At 33.9% G+C, this 27,506-nt stretch overlaps 1 protein-coding gene across 1 annotated transcript in view; it reads left to right on the top strand.

Annotated features, from left to right (window-relative positions):
* POF1B (premature ovarian failure, 1B) overlaps window positions 1-27,506 on the top strand; it is a 68,222-nt gene that overhangs the window by 23,307 nt on the left and 17,409 nt on the right. The window contains exons 4-6 of the mRNA XM_004685625.2: window positions 629-709; window positions 12,333-12,434; window positions 14,750-14,932. Of these exons, the coding sequence (XP_004685682.1) occupies window positions 629-709; window positions 12,333-12,434; window positions 14,750-14,932 (366 nt within the window). The remainder of the gene's footprint in view (window positions 1-628; window positions 710-12,332; window positions 12,435-14,749; window positions 14,933-27,506) is intronic.

The raw sequence follows: 27,506 nt of genomic DNA, 5'->3' as shown, positions 1-27,506 counted from the left end.
AATTATTTTCTTCTTTTATAAATTGTTTTACCACTGATTTTATTAAAGTTAACATTTTTCTTGTTGACATAAATTTATAAATTAATAATATCAATTTTTTTCTCCAAGAAAGTTTACGTATTAGTTTTTCTAGTGTTTTATCTTCATTTTAATTTTATTTATATATTTACACCCCCAATATTGAATATTTAAATGTTTAAGGGTATATATATATATACACACTTTTCTCTTTGGGTCTCCTTCCATTTTATAGATTATAGGATATTACAAATTATAGGATATTCTTTATAAACTGAAGATTCAATTAATAAATATTAAACTCTATTTCCTCCTAATCATGTAAGTGCACTTAATTGATGGAACAAATATTTTGAAGCTCTCATTGAGTATAGTTTGGAATATGTGATGAATTTCTATGAAATGAGTATAATTAAAATATTCAGTATATTGCTGAACATATAAACATTTTCCTATATGTTTTTAAGACTAAAATCAAATAAAACATAAATTCATATCATCATACATGCTAATGACTTTAAAAATTTCACTATGAAAATTGTTCCCTATTATTATTGATGGTTCCATTAAACAACTATGATTATATGTGGCTTTTACCTTTTCTTTACAGGAACTCCATTCTCCAGTAGTGAAAGTCACTACGTATCCGCAGACTACTGTTAGAAGATACATTGTACAAAATCCTGAACAGGTAAGATTTGTCACACAAACTCTTTCTCAGTTTACACTTCCTTAGAATTTGATCGTTTATACTAGAAGGGTGACTCTATATCCTAAAATTAGATTGTCGGACTTCTCTTCAGTTTTAAAGTGGATTTCTTATCATCAACATTGGATTCATCTTGAATTCTGTAATTAAGGACTCATGCATTATGACTCAGAGATACAACAGTTCCAAACAATATGGAAATTCTTCAGTTTTAAAGTCTTTCCATTGCCACACCCTGGCACTAGAAAAGATTTTTGTGTACTTTGAACCAAATTAAAAAGGGACAAAGTTCTTTCACGGGTTTCACAAAAACATTATCAGTTGTTTCATAAGTGGCTGGAATCTTTAGTCTATTTAGATTTGCTGTTGGCATATGGACTAGGAAGAAGAAACTTAGAAATGAAAAGTTCCAAATGTTACTGTTTGTGAATTTTGTAACTGCACTGAGTGTTTTTGGAAGTTAAATTATTATGTTTACTACTATGATATATAAACTTATATTTTACAAACTAAGACATTGTTCTTTATGTCAATTTTCAGGAAAAAATAAGAAAATATTTTTCCCACAGAAATAAATCTTTTTCAACATATGAATATACACAGCCCTTCTTTAACTGCAACAGGAGCTTCAAGAAGTTCTTCCATGGGGCTGTAAGGACAAAAGTTTCACAAAGAAAATCAGTGTACTTCAAACAGGAGTATAGCATTTTTTGGGTTTTTATTTTATTTTTCCACTATTGCAGGAAACAATCCTACTCTGCCACAATGGATTACTTGCTTCCACTGTGGAAAGCAAAGAACTAACTAGAATAATACACAGTAATATTATAGGGGGTGGTGAGAGGGTATACTATTCTACTTATGTCTTTCTCACCCCTTTCTTCCTTATTTTAAAATAATTTTCTCATGTCTCTTCAGGTATGGATGCTCTTAGGTAGGTAGGTGTGTGTGTGTGTGTGTGTGTGTGTGTGTGTGTGTGTGTACCAATGTTATACAGGTTCTGCCTTGGGGGGATGATATTTTTTTTTTGCACGTGCCAAAACTTTCATATATCCATGAAAGAAAAGTTTATAACGGTAAAGGAGAATCAAGTGTTAAAGCAATCAATCTGCAAAGTAGAGAGTGGAGCCAAGAGTGTGTAAGGAGGGTCTGGGAGATGAGTGTTCCACTTTCTGTAACTTAGCCGGTCACTTTATACTTTTCCCTTCTTTTCTTTTCTCTGTTACATACAAAGTAGGTAATATGCATACTTTGAGGCATAGAATGCTTTATATCTCTGGCTTTCAAAGAATTTGTTCTAGATAGTACTTCTTTTAGATAGCAATCTTTTTCATAATGTGAGAATTGCTGTGCTTGCCTCAGATAGATCCACAGAGGGATATTACACATCAAACCATTTAGATCCCAGATCACTTTCCCAGTGATTCTTATGAGTTTGGGGATCAATTCTTATGTTTTAATTAATGGAGAATAGGAAAATTTAATATTTATCGTATATATACTTGGTACAATGCAATTTACATGTTTTATTCTGTTTAATATTTAAAAAGTAAGAAAATAGAAGCACAGGGAAGTTAGGTAATTTATTCAATTAATATTTATTGACTACCTATTATGTACCAAAAAGTCTTCCTAAGAACTGTGGATAGACAAAGCAGTGAACAAAACTAGGTTTCAGCTTTCTAGAAATGATTTTTTTTTTTTGCTTTTTAGATGGCAGAAATTAACAAGTCTATATAACTTGGGGTTGCATTTTTATACCTCCACATGTATACTTGCATTACTCACCCTCCACCAAACCTCCTCTGCCTATGCCCAATCATCTCCCTCCCTTTACTCCTGCTTCGCTGCCCTGGGTTCCCTCTGGAAACTAGTATACTTTTCACTAAATCTAAGAATTCTTTTTGCATGCTTTGCTAGTGTAAGTTTATTTGTTGTTGTTATTTATATTCCACAGATAAGTGAACCTGGGAACTAAATTAATTTTTTCAGTTTAGTCATGGCTATTGACTGTTCGTGTGTTTTCATATTGAATTTATAAAAATGTATAAAAAGTTTGTTAACTATGCTGATTTACAATGCTATACACTTTATATAAGCATGTTAACACACTTTTTCAAGATTTATTTAGTTATTATTTTAAAGATTTATTTACTTATGCTTACAGAACTGGGGTATAGGCCAGAGGTGTGGGAGGTGAGAGGATTTACCAGAGACAGAGTGGGGAGCAGAGCAGGCAGATTGATGAAGTACACTGCTGAGGGGAGCAGTGGGTGGGGCAGGAGAGGTCTGCCATGCCATGTGAGTCAGCTCCCTGGCCATGGATCGAACTCGTGCTGTAGTGGCTTTTAAGAGCCTCCTAATGTGGTGCTTTAACCCATTTAACAACCAGCGAGAGCCCTATTTAGTTATTTTTAATTCATTTATGCACACAAGACTGGGGTGTTGGTCAGCGGTGTGGGGAGTGAGAGGACTCACCAGAGACAGAGTTGGGAGCAGAACAGGTGGTGAAACAGGAGAGTTCTGCTGGGCCATTGTGAGATTTAATCTCTAGGCCATCAGGGAGGCCCAAATATCAATACATATCAGGAAGAACTTGCCTGAACTAACATTAACCTGTACCACAGCCTTCATTATTAAAAATATAAATGAAGATTTTCCATAACTCTGTATTTTGGACCCCAATTAGTCCATTGATGATCAGCTATTTTACCCATTAAATCACACTCTCATGGAGTAAAGTCCACTCAAAATAAAAAGTTGTCATGGAAAATTTTCCAGACTTATTATTAATTAGAGCTTTTGGAAAACTAAATTTCTAGCTGACTCTGAATTATTAACTTACAAAGCTGAGGATCTGGAACTGAACTTGAACAATGCATATCTGGGAGAGAAGCATTAACAAACTAAGGACAATGATGATGAAGGTGAATTAGGATATAGAGACTCACCTACATACTGCCTCCTCCAACCCCCTCCTACCCAGCCACAGAGTAGACACAAAGGAAGGGAAATCATAAGTGTGTATGCAAGTATATAACATATGTAACACTGAGCCTTGCTTATAAAGGTTTATTATTATGGCAGTGTTGAACTGCAAGAAAATACATAGTTGTTTATTTTACAGGTAAGAATTCAGCAAAAGATTCAAGAAAAGTGATCATTTTAAAGCTTCTAACATTTGACTATTAAAACAAATTTCAAAATTTGCTTTGTAAACAAATGTAATCAAACTGGTTTTGCAAAGCAGCTTGAAAATTCTATTTACATGTACTACCCATTTTATTTATATAAGTACATGCTTTTTTGTTTTTTCTTTCATATTCTCCCAGGAGAAGAATTTGGCTTAATTATATTTATAACAAGCTGAGTTTCCTAAATGGCCACTTTATCCTCCTTCACCTGCCAACTTGTCTAATCTTCACTTCCCCCCCTTGTAATTAAATCTATCTTGATCCACATCTCTCCTTATGATTTCTTTTACCTCTGTTCACCCTTATTATGTTTGCTTCTGAATGTCCCTATTCTCTATTTATTGTCATTTTAGACAAAGGATGTGTGTATTTTGGAGAATAATGTGACCCAGAAGCAAAGATAAAATTTTGGTCTTCAGTAGATGGGATACAACTGATATTAATCAGTTTCATTAATTTTCTGGTTGTGGAGCTCCTGCTGGGGGAGAGCACTATGCAGCTTTCAAATGAGCAAGGAGAGGAAATAAAACAAGGCCCCCAAAGAAGAGGTGCTTACAGCTTCTCTCAGGAAGGAAAATATGTCTGTAACTACCTATGTGGTCTACAGCAGTCACAAATGATGGGCAGTACAGTTAATATGATTTTTATTTTTTGAAAGAGAAAACAGGAAGCTTAAATTACCTTTAGGTTTACTACATCTTTTGTTTTTAATTTCTTGGAAAACAGAAAACAATTGGTGGCATGCGTGACAGGTGCAATGAGAAAGAAATGCAGATAAAGTCTTATTGAACTTCAGAGGTTGAAGATAAATCATTTGGTGAATCTGAGAATGGTTTATTGTGGTATTTAAGGTATTATTATCATCAGCTTTGTTATTAGCATCATTTTACTCATGAGGAATCTAAAGCTTAAATGAGTGTGAATTGCTTTGATCTTACGTAAAACCCATCACTTGGTATTTTTTTCTGATAGTTATTCTAGTAGTAACTTTGATAAGATTTAATAAATTTATTGGATATGGGTTAAAAGAAGAAAAATGAAATATATGCCTAAACATTGAGACATTGGGGGAATGATAGAACAGTGGAAGGGATTAAGAAATGAAGGTAAAGAGAATTGGTTTGGAAAAAAGAGAGATTGTCAAGATCTGTTTGAATTAGTAGTATTTTGGTGCATAAAAGGGCAGATTCCCAACAGGTAGCTTTATAAAGACTTGGAGAAAAGTCACACTGAAGATAAAGACATTGGGATTATACCTCTTAAAATTATCATCATAGCTGTGGAAAGAATGAGATCATTGAGACATAATGGTGAAAGTTGAGGTCAGAATCTTATGAAATGCCTTCTTTAAGAGAACGAAAGAAAGGTGTCAATTCCATAGACAGACCAGTTGTCAGAGAAAGATGTAAACACAGAGCAACTGAAGCAAATGGTTTTTAAAAAGGGGGTGGTAGATTGCTTCAAATAACCAAAAAGCTAAGGAGGACAATGTTTGTTATAGGGTTTGACCATTAAGAAAATACGATGATGGAGCCCTCCCTGTTGGCACAGTGGGTTAAAAAGCAGCACTGCAAGCTAGCTGCAGCGCTATTTGGTTTTACTCAAATTGGTTTTACTCGATCCCCACCCCGAGAGGTGAGCCACATATGGCGCGGCAGACCTATCCTGCCTCTCCCACCGCTCCCCTCAGAAGTGTACTTCGTCATTCTGCCTGTTCTGCTTCCCACTCTGTCTCTGGTGAATCCTCTCACCCCACACACCTCTGGCGTGTACCCCAGTTCTGTATGAATAAGTAAGTAAATCTTAAAAAAAAAAAAAAAGCATGGTGATATTTGAGAGAACAGTTTCAGTATACTTGTGGAGGCAAAAACCAGATGTGAAAAGCTAATGGACTAACAGATCAAGAAGCAAACTACATAGGAGAATATCACTATTTTAAAAAGGATATTGGTGTTAAAGAAAGGAGAGCAGAGCTAGGATGCTAACTAGAGGAGAAAATATAACCTTGGAAATCTGAGAGGGAAAGAACCACCAATAAAGAAGAGCAAAACTGCAACAAAGAAAGGGAATGAATGGAATAAAATTCTGGAAGAAACAGAGGGGATAAGATTCTGGGTACAGTTGGACAAGTGATTTCAGGAATAAAAGGGAATTTTTCTTTAAAATGAGATGGAGCAGAAACTGAAAGAAAAATTTTGAGGTGGCGTGGAATGTAGAAGGATCTCACTAGACAGATTATCTCGATTTTCTCACTAAGAATAAGGGAACGTGAACATAAGGGATTGAAAAAATTGAAAGATTTGTAGTTATTTTTAATGAATTTGAGGAATATAAGTATCACTCTGAAAGTTAGAGACCAACAACAAGTTGGAGAATTTGAATGTTGGATAACGTGAATTTGCGTTAAGCCAAATTTGCATATCTGGTCTTTTTATTCCTCCAACAAGGTGTGATAGCCTGGGAATAGCAAAGAAGATGCTGTGGCTTATATACTTTGTTGGTTGTGAGAACTACTTCCAGAGGTTCTAAATGGCATAATTAAAATTATAAGATTAGCCATCTTTAAAAACACCTGTTAATTTTCAGGGTGGATTTGGCATCAATTCAAACGCACAGATTGAAAAAAGTAAGCTGCCAAAACAGTAAAACTGTATAACAACTCATTTGTTGAGCTAGCTAAGATTTGGTTTAAATTTACTTTGTTGATTGGTTTTACTCAAATGAGATATTGATAATAATATTTGGTTTTGACTTTCTCACAGATTTTAGGAAAACAATGATTCCCTAAATTTGAAAGCTTTTTTTTTTTCCTGCAGTCATTTAAAAGCATAATTCCAACACACACTTTAGATAGAATCAACACTGTTAATACACAAACCCTTTTTCTCTCTAAAAATAATTAATGGTTAAGTACGGATGGTTTCGCTCATAGCAGGAGTATAATGGACCAGACAAGAAAATAATAAGAATAATGAACAGCTATATACCAGAGACATTTTATGGGGGTGGAGTGGGGAATGGGATAAAATACAGTGGGGGGAGGGAAGTACAGTGGTCTCTGGTGATGGCACATGGGTGACTTGGTGATGGGAAACATATGGGGATTGTAATTGAGATGAAAAAAAATGTACAAAATGATGTAAAAATAAACTATTATATTATAAAAAATAATTAATGGTTAAGTATTTATAGTGAGCTGTAGTTCACAGAGGAAAAGTCATGTTTTTGCTAAATTCGTTTCCCCTTTTAAAAGACTTCTCTTCACTTATCTGTGTAAAATTTAAGTCATAAAAGCATTTCTTATTGCTTGCAAAAACAAATTCCATCTGCCAAGTATGTCCTCTACATATAACTAAACACCAATTTTGGTTTCTTACCTTACTTTGTTTTATTCACTTGCAATTATACTTACATAATTAAGATAAAAGTTCATATCACCCTGTCTCAATCATGTGTTCATCATAGTGGATAAAATTTCTGCCCTCAATAGGCCTATTTTTGTGCATTTTTTGACCTTGACATCCTATAAAAGTTCTAGCTAGTCTCATGAATTACTTTAAACTCAGTGTGGATTCTCAATGTTATGTTACTAAATGTTCTTGCATATAAAAATTACAGATGAAAAGTACTTTATGTACATTCTTTTTGCTTGATATAAAATACCTTGCATTACTACCACTATGATAAGGAAACAGCCTCAGAGGAGGTAAAATGACTTACCTAAGTTTCTATAACTAGGTGATGGATGCAGGTTTATGACTATGGACATTTATCCCATTGCATCTGCTTCCCTTAATTTCAGTAGTCAAACCCAATGTATTTGTAACATTCTAAATACAATACACTTAATTTTCACCTGTTGATTCCTGTGAAGCATTCATTTTCTTAATGCTTCCTGAAAATTTCCCCTCTTGATTTTATGAAGTATTTCCTCTTCTGATACGTATACACATTAAGGCTTGTTCAGTTCTGTCTTATTTTCACTTTCCTTTTCACAATTGCATAATTTTAACTAACTCTTGTAAGCATATGATTTGAAACTGGGAATGGTTGCCATGAAATCTCACTCAGTTCCAGAAATATTTTCAAGTGTGTGCTTTCTATCTATACCTGAATGCTCACCTCCACATCTTTTTAAGAGTCTCTAGTAGACACAACCATATGACACATGTTTAAGGAGTTACTGTGTACTATATACTGTGCTAAATGTTATAAGGAATAAATACATGAACCTGCCGCGCCAGCACGACAGAAGAGATGGTCTGAGCGAAGGACGTCAGGATTAAACACACACTTCTTGGTCAGCAAGCAAGGCGCCCTTTATTTTTCTCTCCTTCCCTATTTATACCCTTCAGCATGGAGCCTGGGGCTGGGGGTAGGTGGAAGCTCTCAGCAAGTGCATCAATAACATGCGACAATAACATAGGGGTCAAAGAACACAAGGTAGCAAACACAAGGCAGGAACACTTCCTGCCTCCTGTTTTTCCGTTCCAGCACCCATGGCTCATTCTTTGTTTCCACACAACAGTGTGCATATGATTCTGTGGGGGAGGTGGGGAGGTCTGTCCAGGCAAAGGACCCAACAGAACCAGATATAGAATGTTATCAGGAACACAAAACTCAATGTATCTCAACTTTTTTTTTTATTTTGGCACCAATGGTTCAAAATCTCAGAGTCATCTTCATAAAGTACTGTCCTTAATAATTATAAAATAACTGGTATCTTCAGTTGTGCTCTTTATATTATCCAGTTAGTCTTTCTGATGTAGACTTCTCTTCACCTCACTTATCTGTGTAAAAGCATAGAAAGCATAAAAGCAATCCTTACTACTTGCAAAACCAAAGTCCATCTGCCAAGTATGTCCTCTACTTATAACTAAATGCCAAATTTGGTTTCTTAACTTAATTTGCTTTTTTTCACTTGCAACAATAGCATTTTCTCCATCACCTCATATCCAAAATATTTTAATCTTCTCTCAAATGCCACCTGATTCAAATAACCTGTTGAACATTGTTAGATGAAATCATATTTTCCATCTCTGATTTCATACAGCTATTTTTCCATAGTTATTTTTCTATACCTCTTATGCTATTTTCTACCTTGTGTTAGTAAATGTTTGTGTTTATATATCAATAAATCAGATTTTTTAAAGAGCTATATAGTAAACATTTTAGGCTTTGCTTGCTACGTATAGTCTCTGTTTTTTTACCCCTTCTATTTGCAATCCTTTAAAAATCTACATATCATTCTTAGCTTGAGGACATTGCAAAAACAGACAGCTGTCTATGGTTTAAGGAACCCTGAACATTAGACAATGTTCCTGATAATGATTTAAATTTGATTCATGACTCAACATTTATTAAAGTACAATATACATAGTAAACTCCAAAACATGTGATTGCAAATAACTATCATAAAGTCTTTTTTTTTTTTTTACAAGATCAAACACAAAGTAGTTTCTAGGGGAATGTCTCTAAGTAGATCCATATTTAGATTCAATAATTCATCCTCTAGCCAAATTTAATCATTGATTTTTTTTAACAAAATAGCCCAGAACTTATAAAAATAACTTTATTTGAATTTGAATATCTGAAGAATATAACTTTGGGATCAAGAATATCTTGCCTTCTAAGCAAGATATTCTTTAGTTCAGTTATTCTAAGAATTTTTTTTAAGCTTTATTTATTTATTCATACAGAACTGGGGTACAGGCCAGAGATGTGGAGGGTGAGAGGATTCACCAGAGACAGAGTGGGGAGCAGAACAGGCAGATAGACGAAGTACACTGCTGAGGCGAGCAGTGGGCGGGTCAGGAGAAGTCTGCCACGCCATGTGGATCTCCTCTGGGGCAGGCGGGGATCGAACTCATGCGGAAGTGGCTTAAGTTTCTTAGTGCTGTGCTTTAACCCGCTGTGCCACCAGGGAGGGCCCTATTCTAAGAATTTTTAACAAGAATTTTAAAATGTCAGTACATGTTGTTGCTTTTGAAATGGTCCTAAACATATCAGTGACAGATTTAAACACACCCGTCCTATATTTTTTCTCCTATATTACAAAAAAGAATGAATGGGATTTTTGGTTTATAACAAAAAAGCCCCAACTCCTCCTATAGGAATAAAGATTCATATAAAAATCAATAAGAAGGGAAAGCAATATAGTACATATTACATTTATTTTAAATTCCTGGTCTGATTCTTGTTAACCTTTTCTGCATTCTTGCAGATTTTGGACATGTCATTAGCTGACATCTTTTAAGCACATCTATTAATGTAGGGATAACCCCTACATTAATTTATTTGATTATATGGAGATAAATTGGCTCTTCTACTTTGCTCTCAGTGTTCAAAACACATGCTATACTGAGAGGCTTAGCTTTTATTATAATCAGAAGTAAAAATTATATAATTGAAGAGCCCCCAAATTGAGTCCTAGGGGAAAAAATCTTTAATATATTGCTGTGTACCTTACAGTTCAGAAGTGCTGAATTATGTTTATTTTTGCATTTCTCTGCTAATACTTTGCATAGAAAGAAAACTGTCATTGAACCCATTTTAAATGACATTAATGTCATATTGTCATACCTGTCTGTCTGAAAGAAAACTTATTTTTCTTAAGAACAGAAAAAGGAAAAGTGCTTTTTCACCCACTTATAAACAGCCCAGAAGATTTTGTTAGTCTCAGTGAAATGTGGTAGGAAAGATTCAGATATTTCTGTGTGAGAAAATGGACTATATTATTATTTCCTTATATTTCCCACAACCTCATTAGGATGTCATTCCATTCTCCTACTAAAGCTTGACTGGGAATTCATTAGAATCGCAGAACATGCCCATGTTTGACTGGATTATTTATTTTGGTTTTCTTGAGTCATGTGAGTTATTTTCATATCTTTGTAACTAATCCCTTATCAGTTATGTGAAGTACAAACATTTTCTCCCAAAATTTTTGGGACTGGTGACTTTTTGTTTTGGTTAATGTCTCTTTTGCTGTGCAGAAGCTTTTTCATTTGATGTAGTCTAGCTGTTTATCTTTTCCTTCATTTTCTTTGCTTTAGGGGATGAATCTTTAAAGATATTACTGAAAAGTATGTTTTCTGTTTTACTTATATTTTCTTCTACATATTTTGTGGTTTCAGGTCTTACGTTCAGTTCTTTTACCCATTTGGAGTTGATTTTTGTGTATGGTGTGAGGTAGAGGTCTAGTTTCATTCTTTTGCATGTGGCATTACAATTTTCCCAGCACCACTTATTGAGCAAACTGTCCTGTTTCATTGCATATTCTTTGCTCCTTTGTCAAAGATTAGTTGTCCATAGTGTGGCTTTATTTTGGGGTTTCCTATTTGCATCCATTGGTCTGCGTATCTGCCTTTGTTCCAGCACCACAGTGTTTTAATTATTATGGCTTTGTATTCTAGTTTGAAGACCGGGTGTGTGATGTCTCCATTCTTTGTTTTAGTCGGGAGAACTTTGGCTATTTGATGTTTCTGTAGCTCCATGTGAATTTCATCAATATTTTCTTTGAAGAATGTCATTGAGGATTTTTTATTTTTGGAGTAAAGTTAAATATGTAAATTGCTTTGGGTAGAATGTCCATTTTGATATTAATTCTTCCAATCCATGAGCAGGGGACATCTTTCCATTTCTTTGTGTCTTTTTCTGTTCTTTCAACAATGTTTTATGGTTTTCTTTGTATAGGGCCTTTATCTCTTCTGTTAGAATAAACCCAAATGCCCCTTCATAGATAACTGGATCAAGAAAATGTGGTGCATATACACAATGGACTGCTATGCAGCAAAAAAAATAACCTAATGCCACTTGTGGCAACAATGATGGAGTTAGAAGGGATTGTACTCAGTGAGACAAGTCAGAAAGATAAAGAAAACTATTGGATGGTTTCACTTATAGGAGGAATATAGAGGAACCAAATAAGGGTTCAGGTAAAGAAAAATTAAAAACCAATACAGAAAAACTAAACAAAAACAATCAAACAACAATAAACCAGAAGCATTCTGCAGGGAATGAGGAGGGAGAAGATAGAAAATAAAAGCAGGAAGACCACAAGGAACAAAGGTGATGGTGTGGGTGAATTGGTGCTGGAAATTCTGTGGGGACTACACCTGATGTAAAATATATACAATAAAGAAATTATACAAATAAAGAAATTGTGTGTGTGTATGTGTATATATGTGTGTGTGTATATGTATGTATATATGTGTATATATATGTGTGTATGTATATGTATATGTGTATCTATCTATATATAGATATATGAACCTCAGAACCGATATGTGTGTGTGTGTGTATATATATATATGTGAACCTCAGAACCGATTGGAGAACCTAACTGTATAAATAACAGTCACACTGAGAAGTTACCTTTCAAAAAAAAACAATCTTTACTGTCTTTATAGGAACCACTCTCTCCATTCCTAAGAGGAAACCGTTTCTTCCCAGGAAACAATGTTATCTATGAAAAAACAATAAGAAAAGTGGAGAAGTTAAATATGGATCATGTAAGTAAAAATTGTTTATTTTTTAAGTGCATACTTTTGAATTATGAATGTTTCTATAGAGCTAACCAATATTAAATTGGTAAGTGTAAGGCAAGAACATGGTAAGTCAATAATGCCTTACAATGTCCACAGCCTTTCATGTCATCCACACTTTTATATCTAGTTCCTCGTATGAAGATTGTCTCTGTTTTACTGGACAAGAAATTGGCAAGTCATAGAAAATTAGTGGCAGAATCTGAAGTTACTGTAAATATATCAATGCAATGTATTTTTTCTTTTAAATTGATCTCATAAAAATAATTTAAAACTTACAATTTTGTCTTAATTCATTTAGTACCAAATGAAGTTTTTCATTTAGTTTAATTTTATCGCGGTATTAAAAGAATTTTTAAGGAATGAACTATATGAACTGGTATGTAAAATATGCTAAAAAATACCTAGAAAATTATTCTTTCAGTCAGTTTTTAAAATTCCATTAACTTTATTTGGGAGATCAAATACAAAGTTCAATACTGCAGGACAGTAGTAATTCCATGACCTCTGGAATTGTAAATCCTCAAGTAGAATTGTCATGGTAATTAACAAAGGTTTCATCTTTATCAGCTCAGTAGATACAGCATGTCCAGTCTAGTCTGGGACTTGTCTGGTGGACATTATTGAATGAGGATACTATTAATCTTAGTACTGCTATAACAAAGTACCATAATATGGGTGACTTAAAATAAAATAATTGTTTCACAGTTGTGGATGCCAAAGGTATGAAATCACTGTTGGCACAGCCACATTTCCTCCGCAGCCACTAAGGACGGAACTCTTTCATGCCTGTCTCATTTTCTGATAATCTCAGGCATTCACGGGTTTGTCTATTCATCACTCTGACCTTTTCCTTTGTATGACATGTTCCTTTTGTGTCTTCACATTATCTTCCCTCTGTATTTCTATCCCTGTGCACAAATTTCCCATTTAGGAGAACAACAGTCATGCACATCCTGATAATGTCATTTTAATAAAATCTGTTAAAGACCCTGTTTCCAAATAGGGTCATGCTCTGAGACAATATGGATTAGAATTTTGACATTCTTTTTCGGGGGGAGGATCACAATTCAACCTCAAACTCCAAATAATATCAAATGAATTTTGCTCATAAAATCATTGCTTTCATATACAAATGAAATATTATTGTGGCTATGATTCAAAATTCAGGGTGTTTTCTTTGAAAGCAGGCTGTCATATACCTATTATCAAAATAGAATAATAAGATGATAAGAAATTCATATATATTTGAAATCATCAAAACTTAAATAACCAGATCTTTTTACATTCTGTTCAATACGCTTATTAATTCAATAAGCCAACAAATAGCAAATACATAATTTAAAACCAACAAATCTCAGAATATTTTGAGGACAGTATAAATTTAGTCTACTATTCTGGCAGAACTTTTAGCTAGAAACCATAACTTCCAATCCTATGTCTCATTACAAGTAAATTATATTATTTCTTCAAGTCTCGGGTATTTTTTTTCTACCTGCAAAGTTATTGGAGTGGGGTTGATGATGAATCATTTTGAAATGACAATGATGATAAAATAATATGAAAATAATAATAGGTGTTTATTTTATGTAACAACTTAGGTTAAGGTTAGGTACTTCACAATCATAAGTTTATTCAATCCTCGCAGCAGTCCCAAGAGACACATACAATCTCCACTTTTACAAGTCAGGAAATTGAGAATTAAAATGGTTATTATAGCTTCCAAGATCACAAAGTAAGTGGTATAATTAGAGGTAATGTCCATGGTTTCTGGATTAGAAGCTTCAGTCACTAATTTTCAATATTTTTTCTTAATACATGTTCAATTTAGAATTGTGCCCCTCATTGTGATTCTAATATGCTTCCTGACATTGAAAATTACATTATATTATTTTCAAATTTCATATGTCTACCTTTTCAGAATTACAGTATTATTATGTAATTAGATCCTAAAATGTCTGTTAAAACATCAATGTAATATTAATTAAAGGTAAAATTTACTACTGTCAGTGCTAGTTATAACTGGACTATTTAATCACAACATGCAATTCATTGGTTAATCTTAGAAAGTAGTTGTATGATTGTATTTACCTGATCAAAAATATTAGAATCCAATACAATTACTCCTAGTGGAATAGTTAATAATTACAGATAAATCTACAAATTCTTGAGCTGAATTAACTTGTAAAAGGAATTTAATTTTTTAAAAAGGATTCAGTTGGGTTTTCTTGATAATTATTTGTAGTCTCAGTGGCTGATTTTAGCATGTGTATATATTTTAGGAATGCTGTCCCCAGGTTCAATGCCATCACCACATTGTCCAACAGCCTCAGATCATCCATGCTCCATCCTGCCAACAATCTCAATCTAGCCATCAAATCCAAAGCATCATGGGAAGTGATTCAATTTCTACAAATACTGGAAATGAACTATGCCATCATCATTCAAGTCATACACATGATCAGGTAATAGCACTGTGTATTCCTTATTACACTGAAATAATAACCTTAAGTTCTTCTTATATCACTAAATTGGTTCCCACATTATATTCCCAAGAAAATATTGAGGAGGTATACTATTAGCATTTGTGTTTTGTTACCTTTTTAAAACATAATTTTATCAACTCCCAGAAGACAGTAATTGAGGCTCATTAGCCCATTAAATCTATAAAGGCGGTTATGAACTTTTTAATGGATACCTAATTTCTAGCTCATCTTTTATTCTAAAAACAACAGTTATACAATTTTAAGTATTTTCATTAGCTATGGTATTCAAATGACTAATGAATTGGATTGATAATTATCTAACATGCTTATAATAGTTATATTTCACAAACTGGTAATTGCTTTATATGTCTTTAAAAATATGATCAGAAATAGCACATATTTTACTGCATATCATAGCAACAACATAGAAACTAAAATTTAGCTGTTAAAGACAAATCACCTGGGATCGAATCCTCAGTGAATTATTTATATTGTGAAAACAAGTATCTGTTACATACATTGTAAAGGAAAAAAAAGATTTTCTTGAATTTTTATAAAGTTAATAACTAGAACAATGTGAAATTGATCATCTTTTGTATTTTTTCAAAACTTTATTACCAATAAAGAATAACATGCACAATTTGACCTCTCCAATAGGCAAATATAACTAATAGACAAAGGGAAAAGGTAGAAAACATAAAGTTATAGTTTGCCTACATAGAATTTGATTGCTTTGTATTAAATATACATGATATTAATTGAAACTTTGAAATATGCACTTTGGCTATATTGGTCAAAAATAATCACAAAACTTTCAAAATCCATGTTTTTGTAATTAGAAATATCCTAAAATTACCTTTTCTCTAAATATCATGTATGGACATATTACTTCTAAAATTACTTGAAAATACAGTATGGATGTACTTGATTTCTTACATTAAATGGATTACTAATGATCATTAATGAACCATTTCATGAAGTTAAATAATTTTAAATGATCATTTTTATAGATCAAAGTTGGTAAAATAACAACAATTTTATATGGTTCAATCTAGTACTTTGGTAGGTTTCCTCATCATAGAGATTCATTTCTATGTTTTTTTCTTGCACATTTTTTATTTATTGGGGATAGCATTGGTTTACAGCACTGGATTTGATTTAGGACTATAGGTTTGCATCTCTTTAGATATATGTTGCCAAACAATACCTACCACCAAGATCCCCATAATCCTCCATCATGAATTATAATTGTGCCCCCCTCATCCCTTTGTTCCCTCCATGTACCCTCTGTCACTAATATTTTCAATTCTGTGCTTGTATTTCAACTTTGCTTGGATTGCTTTAGTAGTTCCTTTCTTTGTTTCTCTATAGTGCACATATATGTGAAATCACCTGGTATATGTCTTTCTCCTTTTAAACTTACTTTATTTAGCATAACCCTTTCCCATTCTATTCATGTTTTCACAAATGACAAGAATTTATCTGTCTTTATAGTTGACTAGTCTTCCAGTTACCCACTCATCTGTCCTTGGGACATAGGTTCTTTCTACAACTTGGATCCTGTAAACAATGCTACAATAAATATGAGAGTACATATGTCCATTCAGATTGTTTTTGGATTCTTCAGATAAATATGAAGGAGTGGAATTGCTGGGTCATATTGTACATCTACTTTTAATATTTTGAGGCCCCTCCATGTTGTTTCCATAGTTTAATATCATCTATATTTCCACTGACAAAATGCAATTTATTATATTCCTCCATACCCTGACCAACACTTTTTGTTTCTGTTTCTTGTTTTTATATGGACCATTCTCACAGTTATGAGGAAGTATCTTATTGTGGTTTTGATTTTCATTTTCATGATAGCACAAGATGTCGAATATTTTTTGGTTTGTCTGTTGGCCATATATTTGTCCTGTTTGGAGTAGTGTCTGTCCACTTTTTGACTAGGTTATTTTTGTATTGAGTTTTATATGTCCTTTGTGGACTTGGACATTAGCCCCTTGTCCGATGTATGATGTGGAAATATTTTCTCCCATTTGGGTCATTTTGATGGTATTCTCTTTGCCGTGTAGAAGCATTTTACTGTAATATAGTCACACTTATTTTTGTTTTTGATTTCCTTGCCTCATTATCCATTTCTCACAGGATTATAGTAAAAGTACAGTATGTCCTAGGCCCTCCCTGGTGGTGCAACAGGTTAAAGCTGTTTGCAGCTTTAACTATATTTATTTAACTATAAAGCTATTTGCAGCCACTGTAGCAAAAATTCGATCCCCAGCCAGGGAGGTGACCCACATGGTGTGGCAAACCTCTCCTATCTTTCCCACTGCTCCCTTCAGTAGTGTACTTCGTCATTCTGCCTGTTCTGCTCCCCAATCTGTCTCTGGTGAATCCTCTCACTCCCCACACCTCTGGCCTGTACTCCAGTTACTGTATGCACAAATAAATAAATCTTTTTAAAAACAGTCCTATATATTCAGCTCTTACCATTGTTGAATAATACTGATAAGTACTTAACAAATTGCACTTGTTAGTTTTCAGTAGTAATTACTATTCATAAACATTAAATCTTCACATTAGGTACTATGAGAAAGTAAGACATTGTCACATTTCTTATAGGTTCATATTGACTGATAGTAGACAAAGAAGCAAACACATTAAATATAATACCAAGAAAAGTGTTTTGTGTCCATAAAAGGACAAGCAATGCGTTTTGGAAACCAAAGAGGGAAGAAATTAGTTTCATCTTTAAGATCAAAGAAATCTTTATTTTGTAGAAGTGATGGGAGCTGACTTGGCCTTTGAAGAGTTAGCAGAATTTCCGTATATGACACTATTTGGACATCCTCAGAAGAGGGACTTACATAAATAGTCATAGATTTGAGAAATCATGTTTTTTTTCTAAACATATCCATTTGCTTTTCTAATTTCCTTTAATTGAGGTAACTAACATTGGTTTATCCTATTGTATGTGATTTAGGTATATGCCACCATGGCACACCTGCCACCAAGGCATCCATAGTCCTCCACCAATGGTGCTACCAAGAAACCCACAGTCCATTGCTCTTTCTCCTTACTTTGTTGTTTTCTTTCCTCCTTTAATTTTGTCAGTCTCCGTCCTACAGTCATATTTTCAGGGTTTGTTATTGGTTTGACATTATTTGACCCCTCATTTTGTTTATTGTATACATATAACTGACACAAACCAGCAATTTGTCTTTCTCTACTGACTTATTTCACTTAGAGAATATGTATCTTGGGTTTCACTAGTTAGTATTTTGCTTTGTATGACATGGATTTAAGAGTATTACAATATAAAGTAAAATGATATTGAGGTAGATCATGATGCCATTGTGTGATAAGTTAAAAATCTGGACTCCATATAGTAAATGATAGTGAATGAATGAAGTTTCTTGAGTAGAAAAACACTGAGCTATATACTTTAATAGGTCAATGCTATAAGTTTTATGCATGATAGATTGGTGCGATGATTAAGCTTTATTTTTACAATGATCATATGAAGAATGTGTTGTTGATTTCCTTGTTGATAAGATTAGGGAACAGGCTCAGAGAAGATAAACTTACTTGCAAAGACTTACACTGCTATCATGTGATGCGAGTCAGGATTCATACATAGGTTGGCTGAATCCATAGCTTATTGAACATTGCTGTTTGAAGTTGAACAATTATGGGGGGGGGGTCCTTGCTTAAAAGTGAACTAACAAATTTGCCACTCAGGAGGTATTGGTGATTATAATGGAAAGGGGACTAACTTCAAGGTAAAAAATATTGATTCCATTTCCAACGCATTCCCTTTCAAACTGCGTATATCTTAATAATTGGGAAAATCTTGAGAGACACCCTCATGCATAAAATTTGGTACCAATGTTTTCCTCATAGGTTAGAGCAAATAAAGATATATGTCCAGGGCCCTCCCTGGTGACACAGTGGGTTAGGGTACAGCACTACAGTGTGAATTCAATCACTGGATACAGAGGTGATCTGCATGGTGTGGCAGACCTCTCCTGATATTCCCGCTGCCCCTACAGCAGTGTTACTCATCACTCTGCCTGTTCTGCTCCCCACTCTGTCTCTGGTGGATTCTCTCAGCACCCCTGCCCTGTACCTCCAGTCTGTACCCCAGTTCTATATGCAAAAATAAATAGATCATTAAATATATATATATATATTCAAAGTTATTCATAAAGTCTACAAATTATGCAACATAAAAAGTGCCATGGAGAAGGACTTAAAGAGAAGGATATTTACTAGTGGCTATTTTCAGTAGTTGAATTATAAAATCTAAACTAGAATAATAACAGTATTTTTAATAGTCTAAGGGGTAAAACTTAAAAATAATCACATTCAGAATGGAATCAGGTACAATTATCAGAGATAGAAACAATATCACAAGTTTAAGATTTTTGTTCATTGGCAAGATAGTTTGCACTAACTTAGTACAACAAATGGGTGTCTAACCAGACTAGATAGTCTTTATTTAGAAATTAGAATTGAGTAACTAATATATTATTTTCTCTTTTGTTACATATAGTTCAGTGTGAGATTCTTATTTAGCTTTGGTAAAGACTGAAAACTTATTGTACAGATGATTTTGTTCTCTTCTTTTTCCAATATTTTATGAGGATAACAATGAAGTGCTGTTGAAAATTGAATATGGCCCTGTGAAGCTTAGATTCAGTAATTCTACCTGTATGGATTGCATTGAATTAGATTCTGTTGTAGTTAAAGTAAGGATATGTTAACCTAAAAGATGTCAGAGAGAGTTCTTTCACTCAATTCTTTAGTATTAATATGTTCCCTCTAGTTGTGATACATGGAAGAATGATTCTTGTTTAAGACTAATGGAACTGAAAAATGTTAGAATTCTCTTTAGCTTAATGCATATCATTCTCAAGTTCATGTGGGACATTCTCCACTACTGACCATATTATTCAGTCATAATACATGTATCGATAAATCTTGCAGATTGAATTCATATCAAGCACCTTCGCTGACTGAAAAGTTATCAAACTAAAAATAAACTACAAAAATAAAGCTGGGAAAATCTCTAATATGTGGGGACTGAACAACATACTACTGAAAGACAACTGGATTAATGAAGAAATCGATAAATGAAATACAAATACCTTGAAACAAATGACAATGGTAACACAATCTTCCAGAAACTGTGGGACACAACAAAAGCAGTATAAGCAATATGTATCATTGTAGGCCCATATCAAGAAACAAGAAAAAGCTCAAAGAAATATTCTTATCTTTTATCTTGAGGAATGAGAAAAAGAACAATAACAAAACCAGAAAGCAGTAGAGGAGAAAAGGGAATAAAAATTAGAGCAGACACAAGTGAAATAGAAAGAAAAAAATAGTCCAAATGATTAAAAAAATAAGAAGCTCGTTCTTTGAAAAAAAAAATCAACAAAATAGACAAGTGTTTAGCTAAGCTCACTGAGAAAAAAGAGAAAATATAGGATTAGAAATGAAGGAGAAGTTATAACAGACCCTGCAGAAAATCAGAGGATAAATGACTACTATAAACATCTGTATGCTATCAATTGCAATAACCTAGAAGAGATGGAAGCAGTCTTAGTATTATACAATCATCCAAAACTAAATGGGGAAAAATAGAAATTCTGGACAGATAAATGATAAGCAAAGAAATCACAACAGTAATCACAACTCTGCCCCCAAAACTAAAAGTCCAGGACCACACAGCTTCCCAAGTAAATTCTACCAAACTGTCAATGATGAACTAAAACTTACCCTGCTCAAATTCTTCCCAAAATCTGAGAAAGGAGAAATACTCCCAAATACATTTTATGGGACAACAGTATATTATATACAAAATCAAACAAAGACAACACTAAGAAAGTTACAGACCAATTTCCCTCATGAACATGAATGTATAAATCCTCAATAACATATTTCAAACAGAATCCAATGATGCATTAAAAGGATTATACACCACCAACAACTAGAATTTATACAAGGGACACAAGGATGGTTCAACAACCAAAATTAATCAATGTAAGTTACCACCTCAACAAAATGCACAATAAAAGCCATATAACTGTATCAATAGAAACCAAGAAACTGATAAGATTCAACATTGTTTTATGAAGAAAACCCTTGAAAATGCAATAAACGGAAATATAATGCAATAAGAGCCATATATCACACACAGCTAACACCATATTCTCAATGATGAAAAACTGATTTTCCACTACAATGTAGTACATGACAAGATTTTTCACTCTTGCTATTACTGTTTCACATATAATTAAGTCTTAGCTAGAGGAATTAGGTAAGAGAAGGATATAAGAGGAATTCAAACTGGGAAAAGAGAAATAAAGATATCATTATGTGTTGGCCCTACAGACCCCACTGGAAAAAAAATTGAAACAATAAATCAGTGCAGCAAAGTGGCATGTAATAAAATTAACACAGAGATATAAATGGCCGTCCTATATATGAACAATTAGCTAGGAGAGGAAAAATTAAGAAAAAGATCCCATTTACAATTACACCACAAATAAAAAATACCTAAGAGTAAATATAATTATGAAAACTATAAAACATTGTTAAAAGAAATAGAAGACACAAAGACATGGAGAACATTCCCTGCTCATGAATTGGAAAAATCAATGTTTTCAAAACGGCCATACTACCCAAAGCAACGTATATATATGTAATGCAACCCATATCAACATTTAAAAAATTTTTTTTAAAGATTTATTTATTCATTCATATAGAACTGGGGTACAGGCCAGAGATGCAGAGTGTAAGAGGACCCACCAGAGACAGAGTGGGGAGCAGAACAAGCAGATTGACAAAGCACACTGCTGAAGGGAGCAGTGGGCAGGTCAGGAGAGGTCTGCTGCGCCATGTGGATCTCCTCTGGGACAGGCGGGGATCAGACTCATGTTGAAGTCGCTTTAGCTTCTGAGTGCTGTGCTTTAACCCACTGCACCATCAGGGAGGGCCCCTATCAACATTTTAATGACATTCTTCAAAAAAATAAAACACTACTGAAATTCATGTGGAATGACAAAAAAAATACTGAATAAGTCAAAGTAATCCTGACAAAAAAGGGTTAAGAATGGTGCATCACAAGCCCAGACTTCAAACTATGCTACCAAGCTATAATGATTAAAACAGCATGTTACTGGAACAAAATAGAACACAGACAAATTGAGTGCTCAGTAATAAGCCCATGCCTATATGGATAGCTGTCTCTGACAAAGAAGCTTAGAATATTCATTGGAGCAAAACAAGCCTATTCACAAAAATGGTGTGAAAACTTGGGAAGCCTCATGGACAAAAATCAATTCAAAATGGATAAAAGTTGGGACCTCCCTGGTGGCCTAAGGCTTAAATCAGAGCTACCATTGTCTCAGCCCTCCACAGTGGCTTAAGTTCGATCCCTGGCCAGGGAGCTAACCGAAATATTGCAGTAGACATCTTCTGTTTCACCCACTGCTGCCCTTAGCAGTGTATGTCAGTAGATCTGCCTGTTCTGTTCCCCACTCTATCTCAGGTGAATCCTCTCACAAACAATCCCCACCTCTGGCCTACACCACTGTTCTTCTGTGCAAAAATAAATTAAAAAAAATTTTTTAAAAAGAGTTAGAAGGTATATCTTATACCATAAATACATAGAAGTTAACATAGGAAAAACACTTCATAATCAAAACTTCACTAATGTCTTCACAGATTTGACTCCAACAACATCAAGCTAAAAACATCAAGCTAAAAACTTTCTGCATTATGAAATAAACCATAAGTAAAGAGGCAGCCTACTGAATGGGAGAGAAAACATTTGTATTATATAGCATATAAGCAGATGATATCTAAGATCTACAAATAATTTATACAGCTCAATAAAAAGAAAAGAAATATCCAATCAGAAAATGGGTAGAAGTGCTAAATAGGCATTTCTCCAATAATACATACAAATTGCAAACAGGCACATGTAAAAATGTTCATTATCATATATTGTCAGGAAATGCAAATCAAAGCCACGTTGAGATACCACTTTCCTCCTGTGAGAATGGCCCATCTGCAAATAACCAGAAACAAATGCTGGTAAAGATGGAGAAAAGGGAACTCTCATACACTATTTTGTAGGGTTATAGTCTGGTAGAGCCTTATAGAAAACAGTGTTTAAGTTTCTCAAACTAGTAAATGTAGAAATATTCTAGGATCAGCAATCCTATTTCTAGATACCTGAAGAATACAAAAAAACAATATATGTGAATGTCACCCCATTTTTTAAAAAACTTAGTTTTTTTTTAATTTGGCAACTTCTGTTTCATTTTCTAATTTATTTTTAATATTCACTTAAAATTGTGTATGCTGATTTTTAATTAGACTACCCCATACTTTTATTTTATTTTAAATATTACAAATTACCTATGTAAAATTAAATTCTTAAAGATGATTCATTTCTTTTTATTGAAATAATAAAATTGTAGAAACAAATTAAGTGCTCAAAGTCAGATGAATGGATCGAGATGTATACACACAATGGAATACCATTCAGTATCCATAAAGCCTAATTCATGCCATTTGTAACAACATGGGTGAAATTGGAAAGGATTATGTTAAGTGAAATGAGTCAGAATGAGAAGACAAATACTAGATGATGTCACTTATAGGTGGAATTTAAAGAAACTAAACAAAGGGTCAGTTAAAACCAAACTAACCCTTAAAAAATGACTATAGAACCCACAGGGACAGAGATAGGAGGAGGCATGAGCAGGAAGTGGGGGGAGGGGCACTGGAGCACAATGGCCAGAGATGGTAACGCTGGGTGCTTTGGTGGGGGAGGAAGTATGGTACAACACCTGAAGAGGTGGGACCCTATATTCCAAAATACAACAAAATACAAGCAACAATATATATGAATGCCACCCCATTTTTTAAAAAAAGGGTTTTTTTTATTTGCAACTTCTGTTTCATTCTCTAATTTATTTTTAATATTCACTTAAAATTGTATATGCTGATTTTAATTAGCCTACCCTATACTTTTATTCATTGTAAATATTGCAAATTACCTATGTAAAATTAAATTCTTAAGGATGCTTCATTTCCTTTTATTGAAATAACATTGCATTATATCACTATATAAGTTTAAAGTGTGTACTACAATAAACCAACATGTATTTAGTCAACATTAAGTTTACCACTAAAAGTTCAATCTTTGAGTGACCTCTTTACCATAGAATTGATCTCTTTTAAAACTAAAGGTTTGACTTATTTTTAATTTGTGTTTAGAGATGAAGTGTAAGTTGGTGGTAACATAAGATCGAAAGAACATGGATTTTCAATTGAATTGTGTGGGTATATAAATCCTGATTCTGCTGAGGTGTATAATCTTATATAATTTACTTAATTACTGGACCTCATTCTATAACAAAGAATCATACAATAAGATTATCTAACTTTGTGCCAAGCACCTAATGGATGCTTGAATGAATGTTCTAATTTCTAAAGTCTTCCTTCTCCATCCCCAGCTCCCAAACTCTTTGAAGGCATCAATGTAGAAAATTGGGTTCCATTATAATGCTATTTTTAAATGAAGCCAAATCACCTTTAATGTATTTTCCACAAAGCATTAAAATATTTTTGAAAAACCTAATATAAAAATATTTTCATAAATCTGTTATGTTTTCCACGGTCTTCTCTAGAAATACCATTTTTAATTCAGTTCAAAACATCAGTGGTCACATTATCTTCCCTAGTGATATAAAGAATAAATTGCTGTGGTCATTTTCCTGCCATTAGAAAGGAACAGATAATTTCATATATATTAGTGATAGGGAAATCTCAGTTTAACTCATTTTACACGTTGTTATATAGGTGGTGTTTGTAAGAAAGACTGAAATAACGATGTGTATTGATGTGTAACTCTTCTGTTAGTTTCAGAATTTTGGGTAAACTTTTAGAGTCAGAAGTGTAAAAACAGTCCTGCTCACTTGAATAATCTTGTCAATGGAAAATACTTCAAATCGTGATGCTAAAAATTCAACTATTGTCAAATCAAGACATTACAGATCTTAGTCATGGTTTTATACCACCCCTCCACAATTATACAGGAAGCTTGCTAAAATGTTCCATAACTAATGGTTAGGTCAATAAACTCAGCAGTTCTGCCTGTCCCTTTACTCATTAACATGTAGCCCAATTCCCTCTTATAGTTATTGCCTTCTTCATCTCCATTATTAAAAACGAATTTCTTTTGTGAAGACCTCTATACCCTGTCATCTCTTCTAAAGCTGTTTTCGACCCATCCTTTCCTATTACAATTTAAACCTCTCTCCTGCTATTTTCTGCTTTGGTGCACCATTGGATGCTATTTTGTTGTAAATAAAAAATTGTTTCTTAGTATATTTTACAAAGTAGCTTTTATTTTTATAAAAGTAATGCATGGCCCTCCCTGGTGGCACAGCGGGTTAAAGCACTGCACTAAGAAGCTAAAGTCACTTCCACATGAGTTCGATCCCCGCCTGCCCTGGAGGAGATCCACATGGCACGGCAGACCTCGCCTGACCACCCCTCAGCAGTGTACTTCCTCAGTCTGCCTGTTCTGCTCCCCGCTCTGTCTCTGATGAATTCTCTCACCCTCCGCATCTCTGGCCTGTACCCTAGTTCTGTATGTATAAATAAATAAATCTTTAAAAAATAATAATGCAAAAAAAAATGCATGTATATAGCTTAAAGATTCAAATGCTATATAAAAATTGTAATTCTCTCTCCCAGCGCTCTTCACCATCTATTCCTGATCCCTCGATGTAACCATTTTCAACTCATAGCTTTTATTCCAGGTACTAATTTCCATAGGAAATATATATATACACACACATACACACATATGTAATATGTGTATATTTAAGCTGACATTTCTTGATTATTAATGGTGCATCTTACTTTCTTGTTAAATGTGTTACACAGGACTTAGTTTTATTAAATCTCATCAACCTGTTTCCATCTTTTCTATTACCCCAATATAGTTAAATCCCATTTTTGGGTATTTTTTTGTATTTAGGGTTTATAATATTATTGGTATGAAAATTTTGATCACTACTAAATTAATTTTTTTATCCTTTTTATAAGATTTATTTATTTATGCATACAGAACTGGGGTACAGGTCAGAGGTGCAGGGGCGGTGAGAGGATTCACCCAAGACAGTGGGGAGCAGAACAGGCAGATGGATGAAGTACACTACTGAGGGGAGCAGCAGGTGGGTCAGGAGAAGTCTACCGCGCCATGTGGGTCACCTCTGGGGCGGGGATTGAACTCATGCTGAAGTGCTTTAGCTTCTTAATGCTGTGCTTTAACCCACTGAACCACCAGAGAGGGACCTCTTGTTTCGTTTTGTTTTGTTTTTTAATATGCGCCATTCTCAAAAGTAATCTTTCTTATCAGTGATTTGCAACATTCTGTCCTCATAGTTTTTCACCTTACTCAAGTTCATCTCTATCATCAGGCCACATAGACTTTGGCCCTTCCTTGAACTTCTTCATCACTTCAAAGAATTTAATCTGGAATTCCTCGTGTCTTTTTCTCTTATTATCACATTTCTAGTTTGTCTTTCCTTCATTTTTACTGACTTTTGTGATCCTGAAGCTCTATATCCTCATTTCCAAGCCAGATCCAAGTGATGTCCATTTCAACCAATTAAACAGGGTTACTGCTGGAAAACCTTAAATTGTTTGTTGTCTTTTCTGATTACTGCCATCACCGCTGATCCCTCACTTCTTACTTTAGGGAATTACCATCTTTCTATGTTCCTAGATTTTCACTTCTTGTTTGCCAGAGAACATCCAACAAGTAGGTCAATTTAATCTAGAGTAGGTTGTCTCTACCTCACTGGACTTCCTCCATTAGTAAACAGTCTTTTAAGTAATTCTAATTGACTTGTTGCCACAGTATTCAATATCTGATCTGATACTTAGCTTTCCACCCTCATCATATTCTGATTCTCACTGCTGGTCTCTCCCTTTCTGCAGATGGCTTTGCTTTCTACTGAGAGTGGGGACTACACAAGAATTAGAGAACCCAGAGTCAGTTAAAAAGAGATAGCTGGGATCTGGTAATTTTTATTTACAAGTTCCTTGATTATCTTCATGCTACTTGTTCAAGGAACACAATTTGAATTAACTATGTAAGCTTCTTTAATGTTCCACTTAAATGAATACTTTAAGCAAGCTACTGATTCTTTTGATCTTCAAGAATTAAGACTCCAACTTCATTTTCAAGGTGACTTCCTTATCAATTCTACCATTCTACTGCCTTATGATCTCATCTTTTCTATTCCCTTCAACTACAAAATTAATGAGCAAGAAGTTATGCTCACTACAGCCATTTCTTTTGAACTCACACATTCCTTTACACTTTGAAAAGCAGATTATAGCTTTATCGAGCTCATGAAATTACGTTTATTGATCTTGAGGTTATAAATTCCATTTGTTTTCATCTTATTCCAGTCATATATGCAGCACTCTTGTTCCATTCTATTCTGAATAT

The sequence above is a fragment of the Condylura cristata genome, unplaced genomic scaffold (genome assembly GCF_000260355.1).
Source record: "Condylura cristata isolate star-nosed mole 26May11 unplaced genomic scaffold, ConCri1.0 scaffold00019, whole genome shotgun sequence".
Lineage (NCBI taxonomy): Eukaryota > Metazoa > Chordata > Mammalia > Eulipotyphla > Talpidae > Condylura > Condylura cristata.
This window is presented reverse-complemented; position numbering and strand designations above follow the sequence as displayed.